Genomic DNA, 17,138 nt, shown 5'->3' with positions numbered 1-17,138 from the left:
TGTAAGTTGGAAATGACTTGATGGCAGCAGGTTTGGTCTTGTAATGGTGTTGCCTAAACAAGCAACTCTGATTTATTTATTTTTTTAATCTCCTCTGTTCCCTTCATGTAAATATATTTTCGTTTGTTAGTCAAACTTGTTTGCAAATGAGTTTGCTCTGGAATGTACCTTACTAGGAATGATGAGAGGCCCCATTTTGAACTTTAAACTAAAATTAGCAGCAGCATGTTCTACTATGCTGAAAGTTTTGTCCTTTCTCTGTGATTTGGTTTCTGTTAAGCGTTTGGTACAATTCTCCATCTTTCAGTGATTTTCCCTTTGAGCTGTTGTTTTGTAGTTGTTCCTCAGGTACTTTGTCCACTGTAGCATGAGTACTAGTTCTACCGAGTCAAAAATGAGTATGAAAAAAACAAAAAACGAGTATGATTTCCTGAAGATATCAGAGCACCTAAAAATAGATTTTTACCCAAATAATTTTTCGCCAGAGTTTTTCACAATACAGAAAATCTTAACAGTAAAACAATAAATCCTGCTAGAAATGAAGACTTGTTAAATGAGCTGGGGCAAACTGTTTTGAAAAACATAGATGTTATGCCATTGACTTAATTGTATTGAGCTCTTTGTGTTTATAGCATCTGGCTACATTTCACTTTCTGTCTAAATTCCTTTGTAAATGCCTTACTGCTTATGTAAATCAGAAGAAAACCAGGAGTTTCTAAGTGATTCTCATTCTTCTCTGTTGAACAGTCTCTAGTCAGGTTGAAAATATCCAAATTCAGAGTCAGGTGTGGGTGTTAGCAGGTGATGAGTTCATTGGAAGAGCTGGGAATCTTGGTGTGACAAAACTGAGACAAGTCTCTAGGTTTCTTTCTAGTGGTTAAATGAGTCCTGGTGTGGCACTGTAGGATAAGCACTGGTCTACTAACTGCACAGTCAGCAGTTCAAATCCACCAGCTGCTCTAAGAAACCCGATATGGGGTTGCTATGAATCAGAACCCACTCGGCAGCACCCAACAAACAATGGTGGGTAAATGAAGGCTGATGATGGTACCTCTACTTTTCACTGTTTACTGACCATTATCAATGAGGAACCCAACATATGTCAGACTATTTTGAAATCAGTAGGGAAAAAGAAATTGTGATAGTCTTAATTTATCAGAACATAAGTCAGCCAACGAAAGAATGACTCATTCTTGTTATTGGCTAAGGAACATTCTAGCTGTACTTCTTTTAACACCAACTTGTTGGTTCTCTAGCAGTCCATGAGATCTTAAATATTCTTCCTCAACACTATAATTCCAACACATCATTTCTTCACTGTTCTTTATTCATTGTCCATCTTTCACATGCATTTAAGGTAGTTGACACTATCATGGCTTAGGTCAGATGCAGCTTAGTCTTCAACATGACATTTTTGCTTTTAAACACTTTAATGAGGTTGTTCACAGCAGATTTTGCCCATGTAGTAAATACATCATTTGATTTATTTGTTTGTTGTAACTGCTTCTTCCATGAGCGTTGATTGTGGATCCATGTCCTTGACATTGTCAATCTTCTCCATTTTTCACAGTGTTGTTTTTTGATCCACTTATGAGGGGCTTTGCTTTCTTTATGCTGTGGTGTAATCCATACTGAAGACTGTAGACTTTGATCTTCATCAGTAACTACTTCAGATCAAATCTGTTTTCTCCCTTTCAGAAACTAGTCAGGGTTTTCTGGTCCAAAATAGTTATTTCTTTCACATTGTCATGTGTAGTTTTCTTCAAAATCATGGCTGTAACTTTTTTTCCAACTAAGAAATCTTAAACCAGAAGAATGCCAGAGTTCTTGACATACTCTCACTGTCTCCCTTATAAATTCAAATAACTTTAAATGGACTTTCAAAGAATCTCATTGCCTTTTTGGCTCACAGCCTCCAAGCCAGCAAATAAAAATGAAAGTACAGAGCAGCAAGAGGGATTTACACACACACAACAAGTAGTGTGTGTGTGTGTGTGTGTGTGTGTGTGTGTGTGTGTGCATACATCTACAACACATTATAAATGTAGAAAAAAAACCTTCTGCTTTCATGTTGGCTCTGACTCACAATGAGTTCATGTGTTACAAAGTAGATCTGTGTTTCCTAGGGTTTTCAGTGGCTGATTTTTCCAAAGTAGATTGCCAGGCCATTCTTCTGAGGTACCTCTGGGTAGATGTGAACCTTTACCTTTTGGTTAGTAGCCATATGCTTAACCATTTTCACCACCCAGGGACGCCACCTAAACTGCAAAGTAAAAATGGTCCTTAAGGTTTTCTTTGATAATCTTAACAGAAGACAATCAAGTCCTTTCTACTGGGCAGGTTCAAACCACCAAGATTTGTTCAGCTGTAACTTACATCAGTAGCAGAGCTGAAACGTTCTAAATATATGCAGTGCCCCCCAACCGTGGGTTTCTAATAACCTAATAAAAAGTTCTTGTTTTCCTCTGAAGATTCTTTATAAACACAGTAAGAATGGGGGTTGAGGAGGCAGTTAATTGTATTTAAGTACTGTAAGTCTTGTCAGGTTGTCCTTAAAAGTTTTCTGACATGCATTAATGACGCCTCCAGAAAACAAGCAGGAATTGTGGTCCAGTGATGGTTAATACTCTCATGCTTTCCTCACAATACTCAGTGCTCTTCTATGTAATTGTGAGGCTGTGGATAAACTCTTCCTCCAGAAGCGGCTCTGGCTCTGGCAGCGCCTTCTTGTTGCTGAGGTCTTGCTTTACTCATTCATTAGAGTGCATTCTCTTATGTAGCTCTTCGACGTGGTGGACACACCTTATTGCCATGTGGGCCTGAGTCATTTTAATTCCGTTGCTCAGTTTCTAAGTTGTAGTCCTAGAGCTCCCAAAGAGTCTGATTTCACTCCTTTTTCAATATCAGAAAGATGACTGCTTTATTGACTGTATCATTTTCTCTCTTTTGGAAATTGGGTTAGCATGCTCTTACACAAAAGTAGGATATATATATATATATATAATTAGTTAATTATATATATATATATTATATATATAATTCTTAATGAAATGTCATTGTTCACAGTTGTTTTATTTTGTTTTGGAGTGCTTTTGTTTCTTGTTGTTGTTTTTTAAATACATGTATCAAAGTTGTACGATTCAATACCAAATGATAATGAGAAAAACCAAATCCATTATTTATCACTTGGAGAGCAAACGTCCAACCAACTTAGGCTTCATGAAAGTTCTTACCTGCTTTACTTTGGAGTTTGTATTTGGTGATTATGTGCTTTGGTGGTTTGGAGATCCAGCTTTTATGTTTATGCTGTTGGTTATATGAACTCGAAGAAGAAGTGATCGAGGCCAAAAAGTAAAGTAGGGAATGCAGAAATGATACCACTACAGAAAATTACTGGAAATGGCAGAGGAGAAGGAAAATATATCATGTTTGACAGGTAGAGAAGTGACTCATAGCCACGCCCTGTCATTCAGGATGTTACAGTTAGAGCAATGTATGACCTGAGAAGACTGCACCAGCATCCTGACGTGTTTATAAAATTGCAAAACGAAGTGACTAAGTAGTTCCAAGAGTCAATTTTCAGAAAGGTTATTAAATCTTCTTTTGTTTTCACAGATCAAGTTCGCCACTTTCACTGCTGCTTTTGGAGGTAGTCAAGGCCTGGCACCTTTTGCTCTTTGACCAAGGGTTACTCAGCATTCCTTATTAGAAAGATCCAATAATATGCTGATACGGTCCCAGCCAAGAGTGGCATTAACTCTAGTATGTCTCCTTTGTTTACACCAGGGAAGGTAAGAAAAATGCCCCTGGCAGTGAGAAAAGTGCATTTTTCTCTTTGGCAAATGGCAGTAGGTAGAATGTACCTGTACTTCTGTAAGGAGGCAGTCTGCTTACTGAGAAGTGAGGAGGGTAGCAAGAGAGTATTCATTCCATTGCCTAAGGAGAAGAGTTTTCTGTCTTCACTATAAAGAAAATGTTCCTCATTGGTGAAAGAAAAGCTCTATAAAAAATGTTAACTGTTTACTTCTAGCAAAACTATTGTGGAACCAGTTTTCAAACAAGTGCAGCATGCCCATTTGTGCTTCTAGACCCGTGTAAAAGCTTTCTGTCTTTTCCAGAAGCACAGCCTAAAGAATACCAGGTTCATTTCATGTCATTATGCTCTTCAGAGTGTTAGCACTTAGGAGGTAGCCTTTTGCATAAGAATTGATCTATATTAAACTCTGTTTCTAAATGCAACCTAAATCCAAAAGCGCTTAATAAATCTTAGTTGATGGTGACCTCAATTTCTTATGGGAGAAGCAAGCAAAAGGTTTTTGTTGAGCACCTGGTGAGTACAAGTCTCTGAGGCATACAAAATATATTTTTTAAACCATGCCATCCAAAGAATAGATCCTCTAATTCAAAGAAAATTGTACAAATTAATAAAATAAAATAGCTAGTGTTTCAGATTGCTCATTTACTCTCTGTCTCTGGCTTGATAAGCATCACCTGCGTTTTTAAAGCTGTCTTTAAATGCATTCTATGTACTTTATATAGGACACACTAGCCAAATGGGACATTTGTACAAAGCCCTATATATATATATTAAGTCCCCATTTAAAAGGTCTTGATTTCCTTTTTCTTTTTTTACTTCCTTTTAAAACATTTAAAAGCATAACTAGATGAAACTGTTGTTAGGTGTGGTCGACTCAGTTCCAGCTCACAGGGACCCCATCCATAACAGAAGGAAACACTGCTCAGGTCTGTGCCATCCTCTGTATTGTATGTTTGAACCCATTATTGCTGCCATTGTGTCCGTCTCCTTGGAGTCTTCTTTTTTGCTGATCCTCCAGCAAGCATGATGTCTTTCTCCAGGGACTGATCCCTCCTGACAACATGTCCAAATAATGAGAGATGAAGTCTCATCATCCTCACTTCTAAGGAGTATTCTTCTGATTGTACTTCTAAGACAGATTTGTTTGTTCTTCTAGTAAGTCCATAGTACTTTCCATATTCATCACCAATGCCATAATTCAAATGCATTGTTTATTCTGTGGTCTTTCTTATTCATTGTCCCAACTTTCACATGCATATAAGGCCATTGAAAATACAATGGCTTGGATCAGGTACTTCTTAGTCTTCAGAGGGATAACTTTTCTCTTTAATACTTCATAGAGTTCTTTGATAGCACATTTGCCTAATGCAAAAGTCATTTATCTCTTGGCTGCTGCTTGTGGATCTAAGCAAAATGAAGTCTTTTACAAGTTCAATCTTTTCTCCGTTTGTCATGATGTTATTTACCTCTCCACTTGTAAGGATTTTTGTTTTTCTTTACATTAAGATGAAATCCAATAAGTATTTCCTTCTTCACTTCCAACAAGCAAAGCTATGTCATCTGCATATCACAGGTTTTTAATGAGTCTTCCTCCAACCCTGATACCATGTACTACCTCATTTTGTTGTTGTTGTTATGTGCCATGGAACTCATAGCGACCCTGCATAGGGTTTCCGAGGCTGTAAATCTTTACGGGAGCAGAACGCCTCATCTTTCTCCCGCGGAGCAGCTGGTAGTTTCGAACTGCTGACCTTGCAGTTCACAGCCCAATTCGTAACCACTACGCTACCAGAGCTCCTTTGTACTACCTCATAGTTGTTGGTAGCATAGTAGTTGATTCTGGCTGCCAACCTCAATGTCAGCGGTTCAAAACTACCAACTGTTTTGTGGGAGAAAGATGAGGCATTCTGCTCCCGTAAAGATTTTACAGCCTCTGAAACCCAGTGCAGGATCACTGAGTTGGAAGTGACTCCTCAGTACTTACCAACTTTGAACCGCTGACATTGAGGTTGGCAGCCCGAATCAACTACTATGCTACCAGAGCGACTTGGTTATGTGCCGTGGATTCGATTCCGACTCATAGTGACCCTGTACAGGGTTTCCAAGGCTGTAAATCTTTACAGAAGCAGAAAGCCTCATCTTTCTCCTGCAGAACAGCTGGTAGTTTCAAACTGCTGACCCTCAGGTTTGCAGCCCGATTCGTAACCACTACGCTACCAGAGCTCAAGCCTCTTAGGCCCTGATAATACAGTTTACGGTAAACTGCTCAAGAAGCATTTTCCTAAGACTGTATGCTTTTGTTTCCAGGAAGAGGTGGTGAGAATTGAAAATCAAGGGACAATATATGTTCAACTTTGTTGGATTTTTGGTTATTTTTTACTCTTTATTATGATTTTAGCAAGAGTTTACACAGCATATTGGTTCTCCATTCAACAGTTCATACATAGTTTGAGTGATAACATTGGATGCAGTCCCTACAGTGTACCAGCACTATTCCATTTCCTTCCTGTCTACCGTTTCCATTTGTCCTTCTTCCCTGTTCCTTCCTGCTTCTGAGCTTTAGTCTTGGGCCATGCTGCACTTTTACTCTTGTTATGGTTGAGTGTCCTAAGGAGTATGTACCTCCCTTGGTGCTGCAGTTCACCTTTAGGGCTGTTGTTTGGCTGAAGTTGAGTCATACAGGTTAGATCAGTTTTAGATTTTAGATTTGAAAGATGACTACGGGACATAGTATTGGGGGCACTACTTGTCTCTGTTAGATGACTGGTAAGTCTGGTCCTTTTTATGATTTTGAGTTTTGTTCCACATTTTTTGTTACTCTATCCAAGACCTCCTATGTGTTCCCTTTAGCGTAGTGGTTACGAATCAGGTCAGCAGTTCAAAACTACCAGCTGTTCTGCAGGAGAAAAATGAGGCTTTCTGCCGCTATAAAGATTTACAGGCTCGGAAACACTGTGCAGGGTCTCTATGAGTCAGAAGCGACTCCACGGCACATACCCACCAATATAGAGCCGTACACAGTGGTAGTCTTGCACTGTGTAGTTCTTCTGGTCCCATGATTATAGAGGCTGAGGTGTGTACAGTCCACTAGTCCTTTGAACTAATTTATTTCCATGCCACTTTGATTTTCTTCACTCTTATTTGCTCTAGACAATAAAAGAACACAATAATTGCACTTCAGATAGCCAGTGTATTTGCTGAACTTTGGACTTTCCTTTATATTGCCTGCTATTTCTTTCTTGGTTTCGATCTCACTTAAAAATAAACTAGGATTCATTAATACTTAGGGGTCTAATCAAAGATAATTTGAGTACTTAAATCTGTAACAAACTAATGCCCCTCCCCTCCCAATCAGAAAAGATTCGGGCTATTCATTAACACACTCTGCTCAGGCATTTCTCTCTATTAAGATTGTCCTTGGTAGTCTCTTCCCTCATAAAGAGAAAACAGGATGATTTCTTGTTGTAACTGACTTTCTTTCACTGAGATGGAACATTGGTTTATCATCTGGTAAATAGTACTTTCTGGTCCATTGTCTCAAAGATCAGTGTTGAAAATGTTTTAAAGTTAGGCTAAAGATCTCAATAAAACTGAACAAAGAACAAGACACTTTCAAATCTTAGACCTGTTCTTAATCCAACCATATCAACTGCTTGTTATTATTAAGCACTTTAGACTTGGTTCCAGCTCATCTGACTGAAGCGCTCCCTGGCCCCGTACCATCACCACAGTCTGGGTTTGATTCCATTGTTGCAGCTGCTGTGCCAGTCATCTTGAGGAGGGTCTTCTTTTTTCATTGATGCTCAACTCTTCCCAGCATGATGTCCTTTGCCAGGGACTGTGGTCCCTCCTAATAATCTAAAGTATGTGAGACGAAGTTCTACCATCCTTACTTCTAAGGAGGATTCTGGCTTGTCTTTCTTCCAAAGCAGATTTCCTCATTCTTGTGGCAGTCCATGGTGTATTCAGTATTCTTCTCCAACACTATAACTCATCTGCATCAATTCTTCTGAAGTCTTCCTTAGTCACTGTCCAGCTTTCACATGTATATGAAGCTATTGGAAATACCATGGCTTGGGTCAGGTTCACCTAAGTCCTTAAGGTGACATACTTGCTTTTTCACACTATAAACAGATCCTTTGCAGTAGATTTGCCCAGTGCAATATGTCATTTGATTTCTTGACTTCTACTTCCATGGACATTGATTATGGATCCTAGTAAACTGAATGGGTAACTTTGCAAAGAATGAGAATTCCAGAACACTTAATTGTGCTCATGCAAAACTTGTGCACAGACCAAGAGGCAAATATTGGAACAGAATAAGGGCATGTGGCATGGTTTAAAATCAAGAAAGCTGTTTTTTTCAGGATTATATTCTTTCAGCGTATTTATTCAATCTTGTGTGACACTGTAGGATAAACACTTGACTGCTAACCACAAGATCAGCAGTTCAAACCCACCAGGTACTCCTTGGAAAGCCTACAAGGGGTCTGTATGAATTGGAACCGACTCGATGGTACTTAACAACATTTAATATGTATGGAGAGCAAATAATCCAAGAAACTGAACTTTATGAAGAAGAATGTGACATCAGGATTGGAGGAAAACTCATTAACAATCTGCAACTGCAGATGGTACAGCCTTGCGTGCTAAAACTGAAGAGGACTTGAAGTAGTTGTTGATGAAAATCAGTGACTACAGCATTCTGTAGGGATTACATCTCAACATAAAGAAAAGAAAAATCTTCAAAACTGAACCAGTAAGCAACATCATGATAATGGAGGAAAGATTGAAGTTGTCAAGGATCTCATTTTACTTGAATCCACAATCAGCTGCCTAGTTGGCCATAAATGTACTCTTCTTTCCAAAAAGAAATAACAGTTCTTGAAATTTTCCAGGAAAATTCCATTATTTCTTTGTTTAAAATTGGTTTCCATTTAAGACTAAATGCAGAGTTGGCAGAGTTTCCAAGTTCCCATATGCAACCATACTCTTCTCCTAGCTAAATATGTGTTTGCAGAGATGGTTCCTTGTGGATCGGGAAAACCTTCCCTCCTCCCTTTGGAAACCTTTCATCTGAAAGGTCCCTGCCTCCCCTCTATACTTGTTTTTCCTGGTGGATGTTCTGTGGCATCAGTGCCAACTTGCCACCACAGTTGAGAAGCAGCAAAGGTATTTTTATGAAATACACTTCTTCCAGATAAGGCCAGGGTGACTTCCTCCCTCTGAAGAGGCTCATTGACCTTTCTTTACCTACCACTCTTGGGGAGGCTATAGTATTTACCAAGGTAAATGTAGAGAAAAGAACTTTGACCTAGTAGCTGTGCACTCAGAATCATTGGATGGGTCATTAAAAATGTCTGGGGTCTCACTTTTGTTACCTAGAAAACAGAGTGTTATTGTTAAGTGTTGTCAAGTCTGTTCCGACTTGTAGCGGCCCTGTGTAGCGTTTCTGAGGAGTGGCTGGTGAGCTTGAACCATTGACCTTGCAGTTCAAACCAACCCGCAGTGCCACACCAGGACTCCAGAAAACAGATTAGTTGGATTAAAATATCTGTAAATGTGCATACTGCTCTAAATTTATTTCATTAATGTTCTTGAGGATCTTAGCTACTCTTGAATATATGTAATTTACCCTTTGGTTGCCTGGTTGTGTGTCGTGGAGTCGGTCTTGACTCATAACAACTTTGTATAAGGTTTCTGAAGCTATGAATCTTTATGGAAGCAGAAAGACTAATCCTTCTCCTGAGGAACAACTGGTAGTTTTGAACTGCTGACTCATAACCACTACACTACTAGAGCTCCTTGTTGTTAAGTGCCATTGAGTTGATTCTGACCCATAGAGACCCTGTATAGGGTTTCCAAGGAGCAACTCGTGAGCTTGAACCGCCAACCTTACAGTTCAGAACCTTTGCAGTCTGACACATTAAGCCACAGAGCTACACCAGGACTCCACCAGAGCTCCTTAGCTCTCTAGATATTGTGGACCTAGCATTTCTCCAGTGGGCATGAAATTTCTGCCACGAAAGCACCCCCCTTTTTTCTTCTTATGTCTACTTAATTTAGGATTGGTGTGGTGCTGTGAGTTAATGCGCTGAACTGCAGTCAGTTTGAACGGAAAGGTTGGCAGTTCACACTCAACAGTTGCTCCTCAAAAACCCTATATAGGGTCACTATGGGTTGGAACTGACTTGACAGTACTTTACAACATCAACAAATTCCGGATTAGACTCCTGGTGTGGTGCTGTGGGTTAATGTGCTGGACTGCAAGGTTGGTTTGAACCACAAAGTTGGCAGTTCAAACTCACAAGTTACTCCTTGGAAGCCTTATACAGAGTCACTAATGTAAGAACTGACTTGACGACACTTAACAACGATATAGGATGCATTGACCATGGTACATAATAGGAAACCAGTGGTTGAAGGGAATGTTTTTAGAGATTCTGGGTGAGTCAAAAGGCCCCAGAAATGTTTGTTGTTGTGTTAGGATCATTGTTTAGTAAGTATCTGGTTGATGTTCCCCAAGCATCTTGTCACGGATTGTCACAATTTCTGACTCACCAACTTTGAGTTAGCTCAACTCCCAGACTATCACAGAGACAATCCAAATCTTCCTTTTATGTTACAGGGTGCGGTGAAGATAGCATGGACTTTGAAGTCGGCCAGAGTTGGAATTTTACATTCTAGCTATTTCTTTTTTCTGACTTTGTGATACAGCTTAACCCCTCTTTACCTTCAAATCTTCATGTATAAAATGGCAATACTTAAGTACTTAAAAACATTTTAGGCTCTAAAATGGTACAAACAGAATGGAATAAATGAGAATGAAGGTATGTTGTAAAAAAAACAACCAGTATCACTGAGTATTTTGTGTAGAAATTGTTGAATGTTAATTTGCTTAAACACAATAAATATTTTTAAAGCTTTTATTGGATTAAATGACAGGTGTGAAGAGTGTCTCATAATGAGAACACCTGGCATTTGTATACCTCTTTACTGCTTATGAAAAACCTTCATAAAAGTAGTTTTATTGAAGACGTTGTGAAGGTGCTTTCTTGGGTGAAATATGAAGGACACATTTGAAGAGGAATTGAGACCTGAACCAGATTTGCTAAGTAGAGTCCCTGGACCTATGGAACTGACCATGCCACAAACAAATGAGCCTTGGTTGTCTCAGGGGTCCCCCTCTAAGACATCCTTTTCTATTTTCCAGGAATCTGAGTTTCTTTGTTTGGAATTTGATGAAGTCAAGGTCAATCAACTCCTGAAGAAGCTCTCAGAGGTAGAAGAAAGTATCAGCACACTGATGCAGCCAGCGTAACTGAAGATGACGTTGGAAGGAGTTGGAGTTATTGAAGCGAAGGTTTCTGCGTTTCCTTCCTCCTAATCTTTTATTCTTGTGTCTCCATTGGCATTAAATCCTCAAATTAAAATCTTGCCTGCCTCTACTTGCTGAGATTTCTTTCTCTCTCCCGTTCATTCACTCTTAGTTTCTCTAGTGACTGGGTTTTCCTACTTTACCATGCATAAGAATCACCAGGGGGCACATATAAAAACTTGAAAGGAAAAAACAAAACAAAACCGCAGAAGCATAGGGCTCTATCTCAGAGATTCTGGTTCATTAGGACTAGCGTGATGGCTGTGGTGTGCAGTGGAGTCGGTTTCAATTCACAGTGACCCTGTGGAGGGTTTCCAGGGCTGTAAATCTTTACAAGAGCAGAAAGCCTCATCTTTCCCCCACAGAGTGACTGGTGGATTCTAACTGCTGACCTTGTGGTTAGCAATCTAACATATGATCCTCTATGATTTCAGGGCTCCTTAAGACTAGGGTGGTAGTGGTGGTGGTGTGCATTGGAGTCAGTTCCAACTCACAGTGACCTCATATAGGATTTCTGCAGCTGTAAATCTTTATGGAAGCAGAGAGCTTCATCTTTCTCCCGTGGAGCAGCTGGTAGTTTCTAACTACTGGACTTGTGGTTAGCAGCCAAATTCATAATCCACTATGATACCAGGGCTTCTAAAGACTAGGGTTGCTGATGTTCTTAAGTTTCACCAAGTCGGTTCTGACTCATAGCATTCCTGTATAGAGTTTCTGAGGAGCAGCTGGTGGGTTTTGAACTGCTGATCTTGTGGTCAGAAGTCCATTGCCTATCTTACAGCATCATACCAGGAGTCCAGTACTATGGTTGTTGTTGTTGTTAAGTGCTGTGGAGTTGGTTTCAACTCAGAATGACCCTTATGGGATTTCTGCAAAATCCGTGTGGGAGCCATGTCTGGCATCCCCTGGTTTCACAAAGGGGAATCACTCTCAAAATAAAGCCAAGGCCTATTCCTATGAAGTGAAGGTCAGACGTGCTTCCACCCTACAACCTTCTTTACCTTATTCTGACAGCAACCATCCCTCCCACAGAAGTCTACTTCACATCTGGGTTCAATAATCCACTGCAATGGCTCATAGTTCCCGAATAAACTCACAATTATGGGGCTTCTTAGGGAAGTGAACAGGATCAAAACTAGTTCAGGATGCAGCAGTTTTCCAGTCAAGAACATCTCTTGTCTGCTATACTGCAAACATGCCTCACTCTTATCTTCAGCCTCTCAGCCAGGGTCCCTTGGTGTCTGCCCTTCTTGGGCACGTATTACAAAGCTCTTTTAGCCAGTCTGTGAATGCTCAAAGGGTATATCCTGCAAGCCAGTCTCCTGCCTGTAGGAACTTAGTTTTATTCAGTCCATGGGCTCACAGCTCACAGCTGCTCTGTCTCCATGCCATTGGCTCTGCAGTTGCCTCTGCTGTCGCTGTTTCTCTAGGTAAGGTTCTCACACTCCACTCATGCACTTCCTTCTTGATGGTCCTGGGATCTTCCATTCTTGCTTCTGAAATGGGTCCTTTTAAACCTAGCTGGATGGCAAAACTAACCAATCCCTGCCTTAGAGTCCTGTATATCTTATTATGGTCCCACACATAGTGGTTATGAGTCGGGCTGCTAACCTCAAGGTCAGCAGTTCAAACCTACCAGGTGTTCCTCAGGAGAAAGAGGAGACTTCCTGCTCCTGTAAAGATTTACAGTCTCGGAAACCCTGTACAGAGTTGCTATGAGTTGGAACTGACTCCACGGCACGTTACCTACCAACCCAATCACTTGGTGGGAATTAAGAAGACTTTGGATGGAGAAGTCCTATCAAGTAAATTCAAGGCACTCATTTTCCAAGGAGTAATTAGTTGGTTTGAACTGCTGATCTCATAGTTAACAGTGCTTATACTACATTGCTACACCAGGAGTCCAGGACTAGGGTTGTTGTTGTTATGAAGTGCCATTGAGTCAGTTCCAACCCATAGCGACCCTAAATAGGGTTTCCAAGGAGCAGCTGGTGAGCTTGAACTGCCAACCTTGCAGTTCAAACGGCTTTGCAGTCTGGCGCATTAACCCACAGCGCTACACCAGGACTATAGGACTAGGGTAAGGTCTAGGAATTTGTTCTTTTTCTTTTAACAAGCAACTCAGATTTCTCTGATGCAATGGGTTCAGAACCACAACTTTGGTAACCCTTGCTCTGCTGACTTGTTCTCAGGTGGGAGTTTAGGAATTTATTAATGGAAAATCATACAAGAATTAGAAAAAGAAGAAGAAACATTTTAGCCATGCAAATTCAGGGCTAACCTAGAGTGCCATGTGTCCTGAGCTGAGGCCTAGAGGAGTCTGCCTAACCTAGACAGGGTTTACCTGAATCGAATAAAGCCTGAGATGATTCTGGAACTGATGCGGGCATTTGGAATAGTTCTAACTTGGGAGGTCTGGTTTGATCTGAGCTACTAACACACTCAGGCTTTTCTGGAACCTATAACTGAACTGGTCTCTTCATAAAGGCCCTTCGCATGCTTCAAGTCAAAATTACAAGTGGTTGGAAATATCTTCTGAGGTGGTGTGGTTCATTCACCATAAAAATCTTACCTAGTCATCAAATAAAACCACCTCAGGAAAATTTATTCAAGAAAAACTAATGTACTGAAAATTAGGTTCTAGTAGCTTTCTGCTCTGACATATATTTACACCCTTTGAAACCTCATACAGGGTTCTATGAGTCAGAAGCGACTCAGTGCTACTTGCAACAACAGTAAAGACTTTACAACAAACACCAGAAGTATTCCAAGAGAAGGAGACCATAATTAGTATGTTGAGATTGTGGTCCTTATTGAGCAAGTTTTTTCATTGATACTGATAACATTAAGATGCCTCAGTTGTCTTTGGGATGTAATATGTTCAAAAAAAAATGTGGTTATCTTGGTCTGTGGTTTCAGCATGTGTCAGTTCTAATAAATTTATTCAAGGGTAGAAGTAAGTCCTCTCTGTTAAACAGATTCTCCTAAATCAGTGTGGAGACATTTTAGGAACTCTTCCAACACCTAAGCTGAAAATACTGACTTCCTCTGATTAAAACAGTTAGTAAACAATGATCAGAAGATTTTAAATGTAGCTCCTGTGGGCCCTTCAGAAAACATCTTGAAACAGTACTATAAATACATTCAGAAAAGACATGTGGTTTAACCAAAGAACTTGCCTTTTGTTCCCAGGGCTACCACCATGTGATTCAAGAGAATTTAAATAATGTCTCCTGCTATAAAATGGAGGAGAAGAATATCTCATTACTTAATGAGATTCCAGATGTCCTTGTAAGGAAGAACCATAGCTACCGCATTCGTACTGACTCACTTGTCTCACAAGAATCTGGGGAAGCATGAAGTAACCCTGCATGAGCCACAGGGAGAATAAATCACTGTCCTTTAAAGTTTAGGCTCTCCTGTAAAAGGAAGGGCTGCAAAAGTGAGCATGGGTTTATGCCAGCATTTTACTTCTATTATATCCCAAAACTCGAGATAATTATAAAAACGACATTAATGTATTTTGAGTTTTCCGGAATAATCAATTGTTGAAGGTGTACCCTCATTTAATATTAACACTTTTGAGTGTTTTGGAGCAGAATTTGTTTGTTTGTATTTGATATTTACTGGAGATTTTTTTAATTACAAAAAGATTAGGGCTGTTGGATGATCAGAGCTCAACTAGAAGAAGAAAGAATTAGAAAAAAGGAATCATCTGATACATTTGATGAACTTGATCTACACGTATGGATGCAGTAGTTCAAAAGAGGGAACAAATCTTTATAGCGAGGATCATTCCCACCCCCTCCATACACAGAGTAGACAGGGATGGGCAACTTGGACATTGGCTACCCAAAATGGGGGGGGGAGGAGTACAAAGGCAAGAAATGAACTCTGGTAGCATAGTGCTTATGAATCCGGCTGCTAACCTCAGGGTCAGCAGTTCAAAACTACCAGCTGTTCCACAGGAGAAAGATGAGGCTTTCTGCTCTTGTAAAGATTTGCAGCCTTGGAAACCCTGTACAGGGTCGTTATGAGTCGGAACAACTCCATGGCACAGCAACAACAACAAAGGCAAGAAGTGACTGGCTTACAAGCTTTCAAGAGGGAGCCTAGATCCAGAGGGCACCGAGGAAGGTAGAATCTCTACTGAGTAGTGTATCCAATCTGTCTGGGCAGGCTGATTGAAAGGACATGAGGCTAGGTCTCTTGTGATACAATAGTGAATAATGTTAACAGGACTGACTGTGAGGGTTGGAAATGTAAAGGTAGATGTTTTGTAGCAAATGGAGGGGAGTGGTTGATCTTGCAGTCCAGGAGCAGAGGTCCCTGGGACCATCAACAGAGAAGAGCAGAGAGCGGGACCCTACCCAGAGAAGCAGTGATGCCTGAGATGGAGACAGAGATGATGGCATGGAGAGATGGAGTGTCTGGGGACAATAGACCCAGAGAGGGAGAGGGGCTGTGTGCTGACTACCCGGTGGCAGGCTTGCAGGGTATACCCTTTGGTTGGTTCATGATGCATGGAGGGGATTATAACCATGGCAATGAAATGATATATGTACAAAATGATGAATGTAAAAGTAATGTTCTCCCATGTAAACCATCACATAATTCACAGTAAAACCTTAAAAAAAAAAAAAAAATAGGGCTGTGCATGTATGAGGATCCACTGTGCAGATGGTTTATGGAGCTAGTTAGTGCCCGTGGCTGATACCCATGCTGCGCCCCCCAACACCTTTCTGTTTGTGAGAAACATGGCTGATGATACCAGGTCTGAAGCTATATGTCAAGAATTTGGTCACTATGGTCCTATAGTTGATGTGTATGTTCCACTTGATTTCTATACTCGACGTCCAAGAGGATTTGCTTATATTCAGTTTGAGGATGTTCGTGATGCCGAAGATGCTTTACATAATTTGGATGGAAAATGGATTTGTGGACGTCAAATTGAAATCCATTTTCCACAAGGAGATAGGAAGACACCAAATCAGATGACAGCCAAGGAAGGAAGGGATGTGTACAGTTCTTTACACTATGATGATTATGACAGATTACATGCGTTCCAGAAGCAGAAGTTATGAAAGAAGGAGATCAAGAAGTTGCTCTTTTTATTTCAACTATAGAAGGTCTTATAAGGAGCTCTGGTAGCGTAGTGGTTACGAATTGGGCTGCAAACCGCAAGGTCAGCAGTTCAAAAGTACCAGCTGTTCCATGGGAGAAAGATGAGGCTTTCTGCTCCCATAAAGATTTACAGCCTCGGAAACCCTGTACAGGGTCGCTATGAATCGGAACTGACTCCACAGTACACAGCCACCTCTACTACAGAAGATCTTACAGTCCTAGAAACAGTAGACTGACTGTAAAACCACGATGTAGCAGAAGCATTCCAACAATGATAGATTCAAACTCCAAAATCGATCTTTTTCAAGATCTAAATCCAATTCAAGATCACGGCGGCCCAAGTCCCAGCCCAAGAAAGAAATGAAGGCTACTAAATCACGTTCTACATCTCACACCAAATTAAAGGCACCTCTAAAGCAGATTCCAAAACACATTATAAGTCTGGCTCAAGATATGAAAAGGAATCAAGGAAAAAAGAACCACCTAGATCCAACTCTCAGTCAAGATCACAGTCTAGGTCTAGGTCAAAATCTAGATCAAGGTCATGGACTAAGTCCAGTGGCCACTAATGGTATATAAACCGTGATATTTTTAGGCATGTATCATTCATTTACTCATAGTTTGATTTACTTAGATTATCAGGAATATAATGTTGCAATGATGCATAAAAAAACACTTGTTAGTTTTCCCTGTACTAGGCCATGGTTATAATTAAAATGATATGCTGTTGAGAAGCCACTCTACAGAGTCCAGTTTGTTTAATGTGTGGTGTCTGTGTATATTTTTGTAAAGATTCTCATTTTTTTATGTTTGAAGTAT

At 40.2% G+C, this 17,138-nt stretch overlaps 1 protein-coding gene and 1 pseudogene across 1 annotated transcript in view; both read left to right on the top strand.

Moving 5' to 3' along the window:
- COMMD1 (copper metabolism (Murr1) domain containing 1) overlaps window positions 1–11,265 on the top strand; it is a 228,719-nt gene extending 217,454 nt beyond the window's left edge. Inside the window, exon 3 of the mRNA XM_006862977.1 lies at window positions 11,031–11,265. Coding sequence (XP_006863039.1) covers window positions 11,031–11,138 — 108 coding nt within the window. The 3' untranslated portion in view covers window positions 11,139–11,265. The remainder of the gene's footprint in view (window positions 1–11,030) is intronic.
- Window positions 11,266–14,438: 3,173 nt separating this feature from the next.
- LOC102834436 lies at window positions 14,439–16,888 on the top strand (annotated as a pseudogene).
- Window positions 16,889–17,138: the final 250 nt, after the last annotated feature.

Source organism: Chrysochloris asiatica, unplaced genomic scaffold (assembly GCF_000296735.1).
Source record: "Chrysochloris asiatica unplaced genomic scaffold, ChrAsi1.0 scaffold00052, whole genome shotgun sequence".
Classification (NCBI taxonomy): Eukaryota; Metazoa; Chordata; class Mammalia; order Afrosoricida; family Chrysochloridae; genus Chrysochloris; species Chrysochloris asiatica.
The sequence above is the reverse complement of the archived record's forward strand: the minus strand, read 5'-3'. Positions and strand labels throughout refer to the sequence as shown.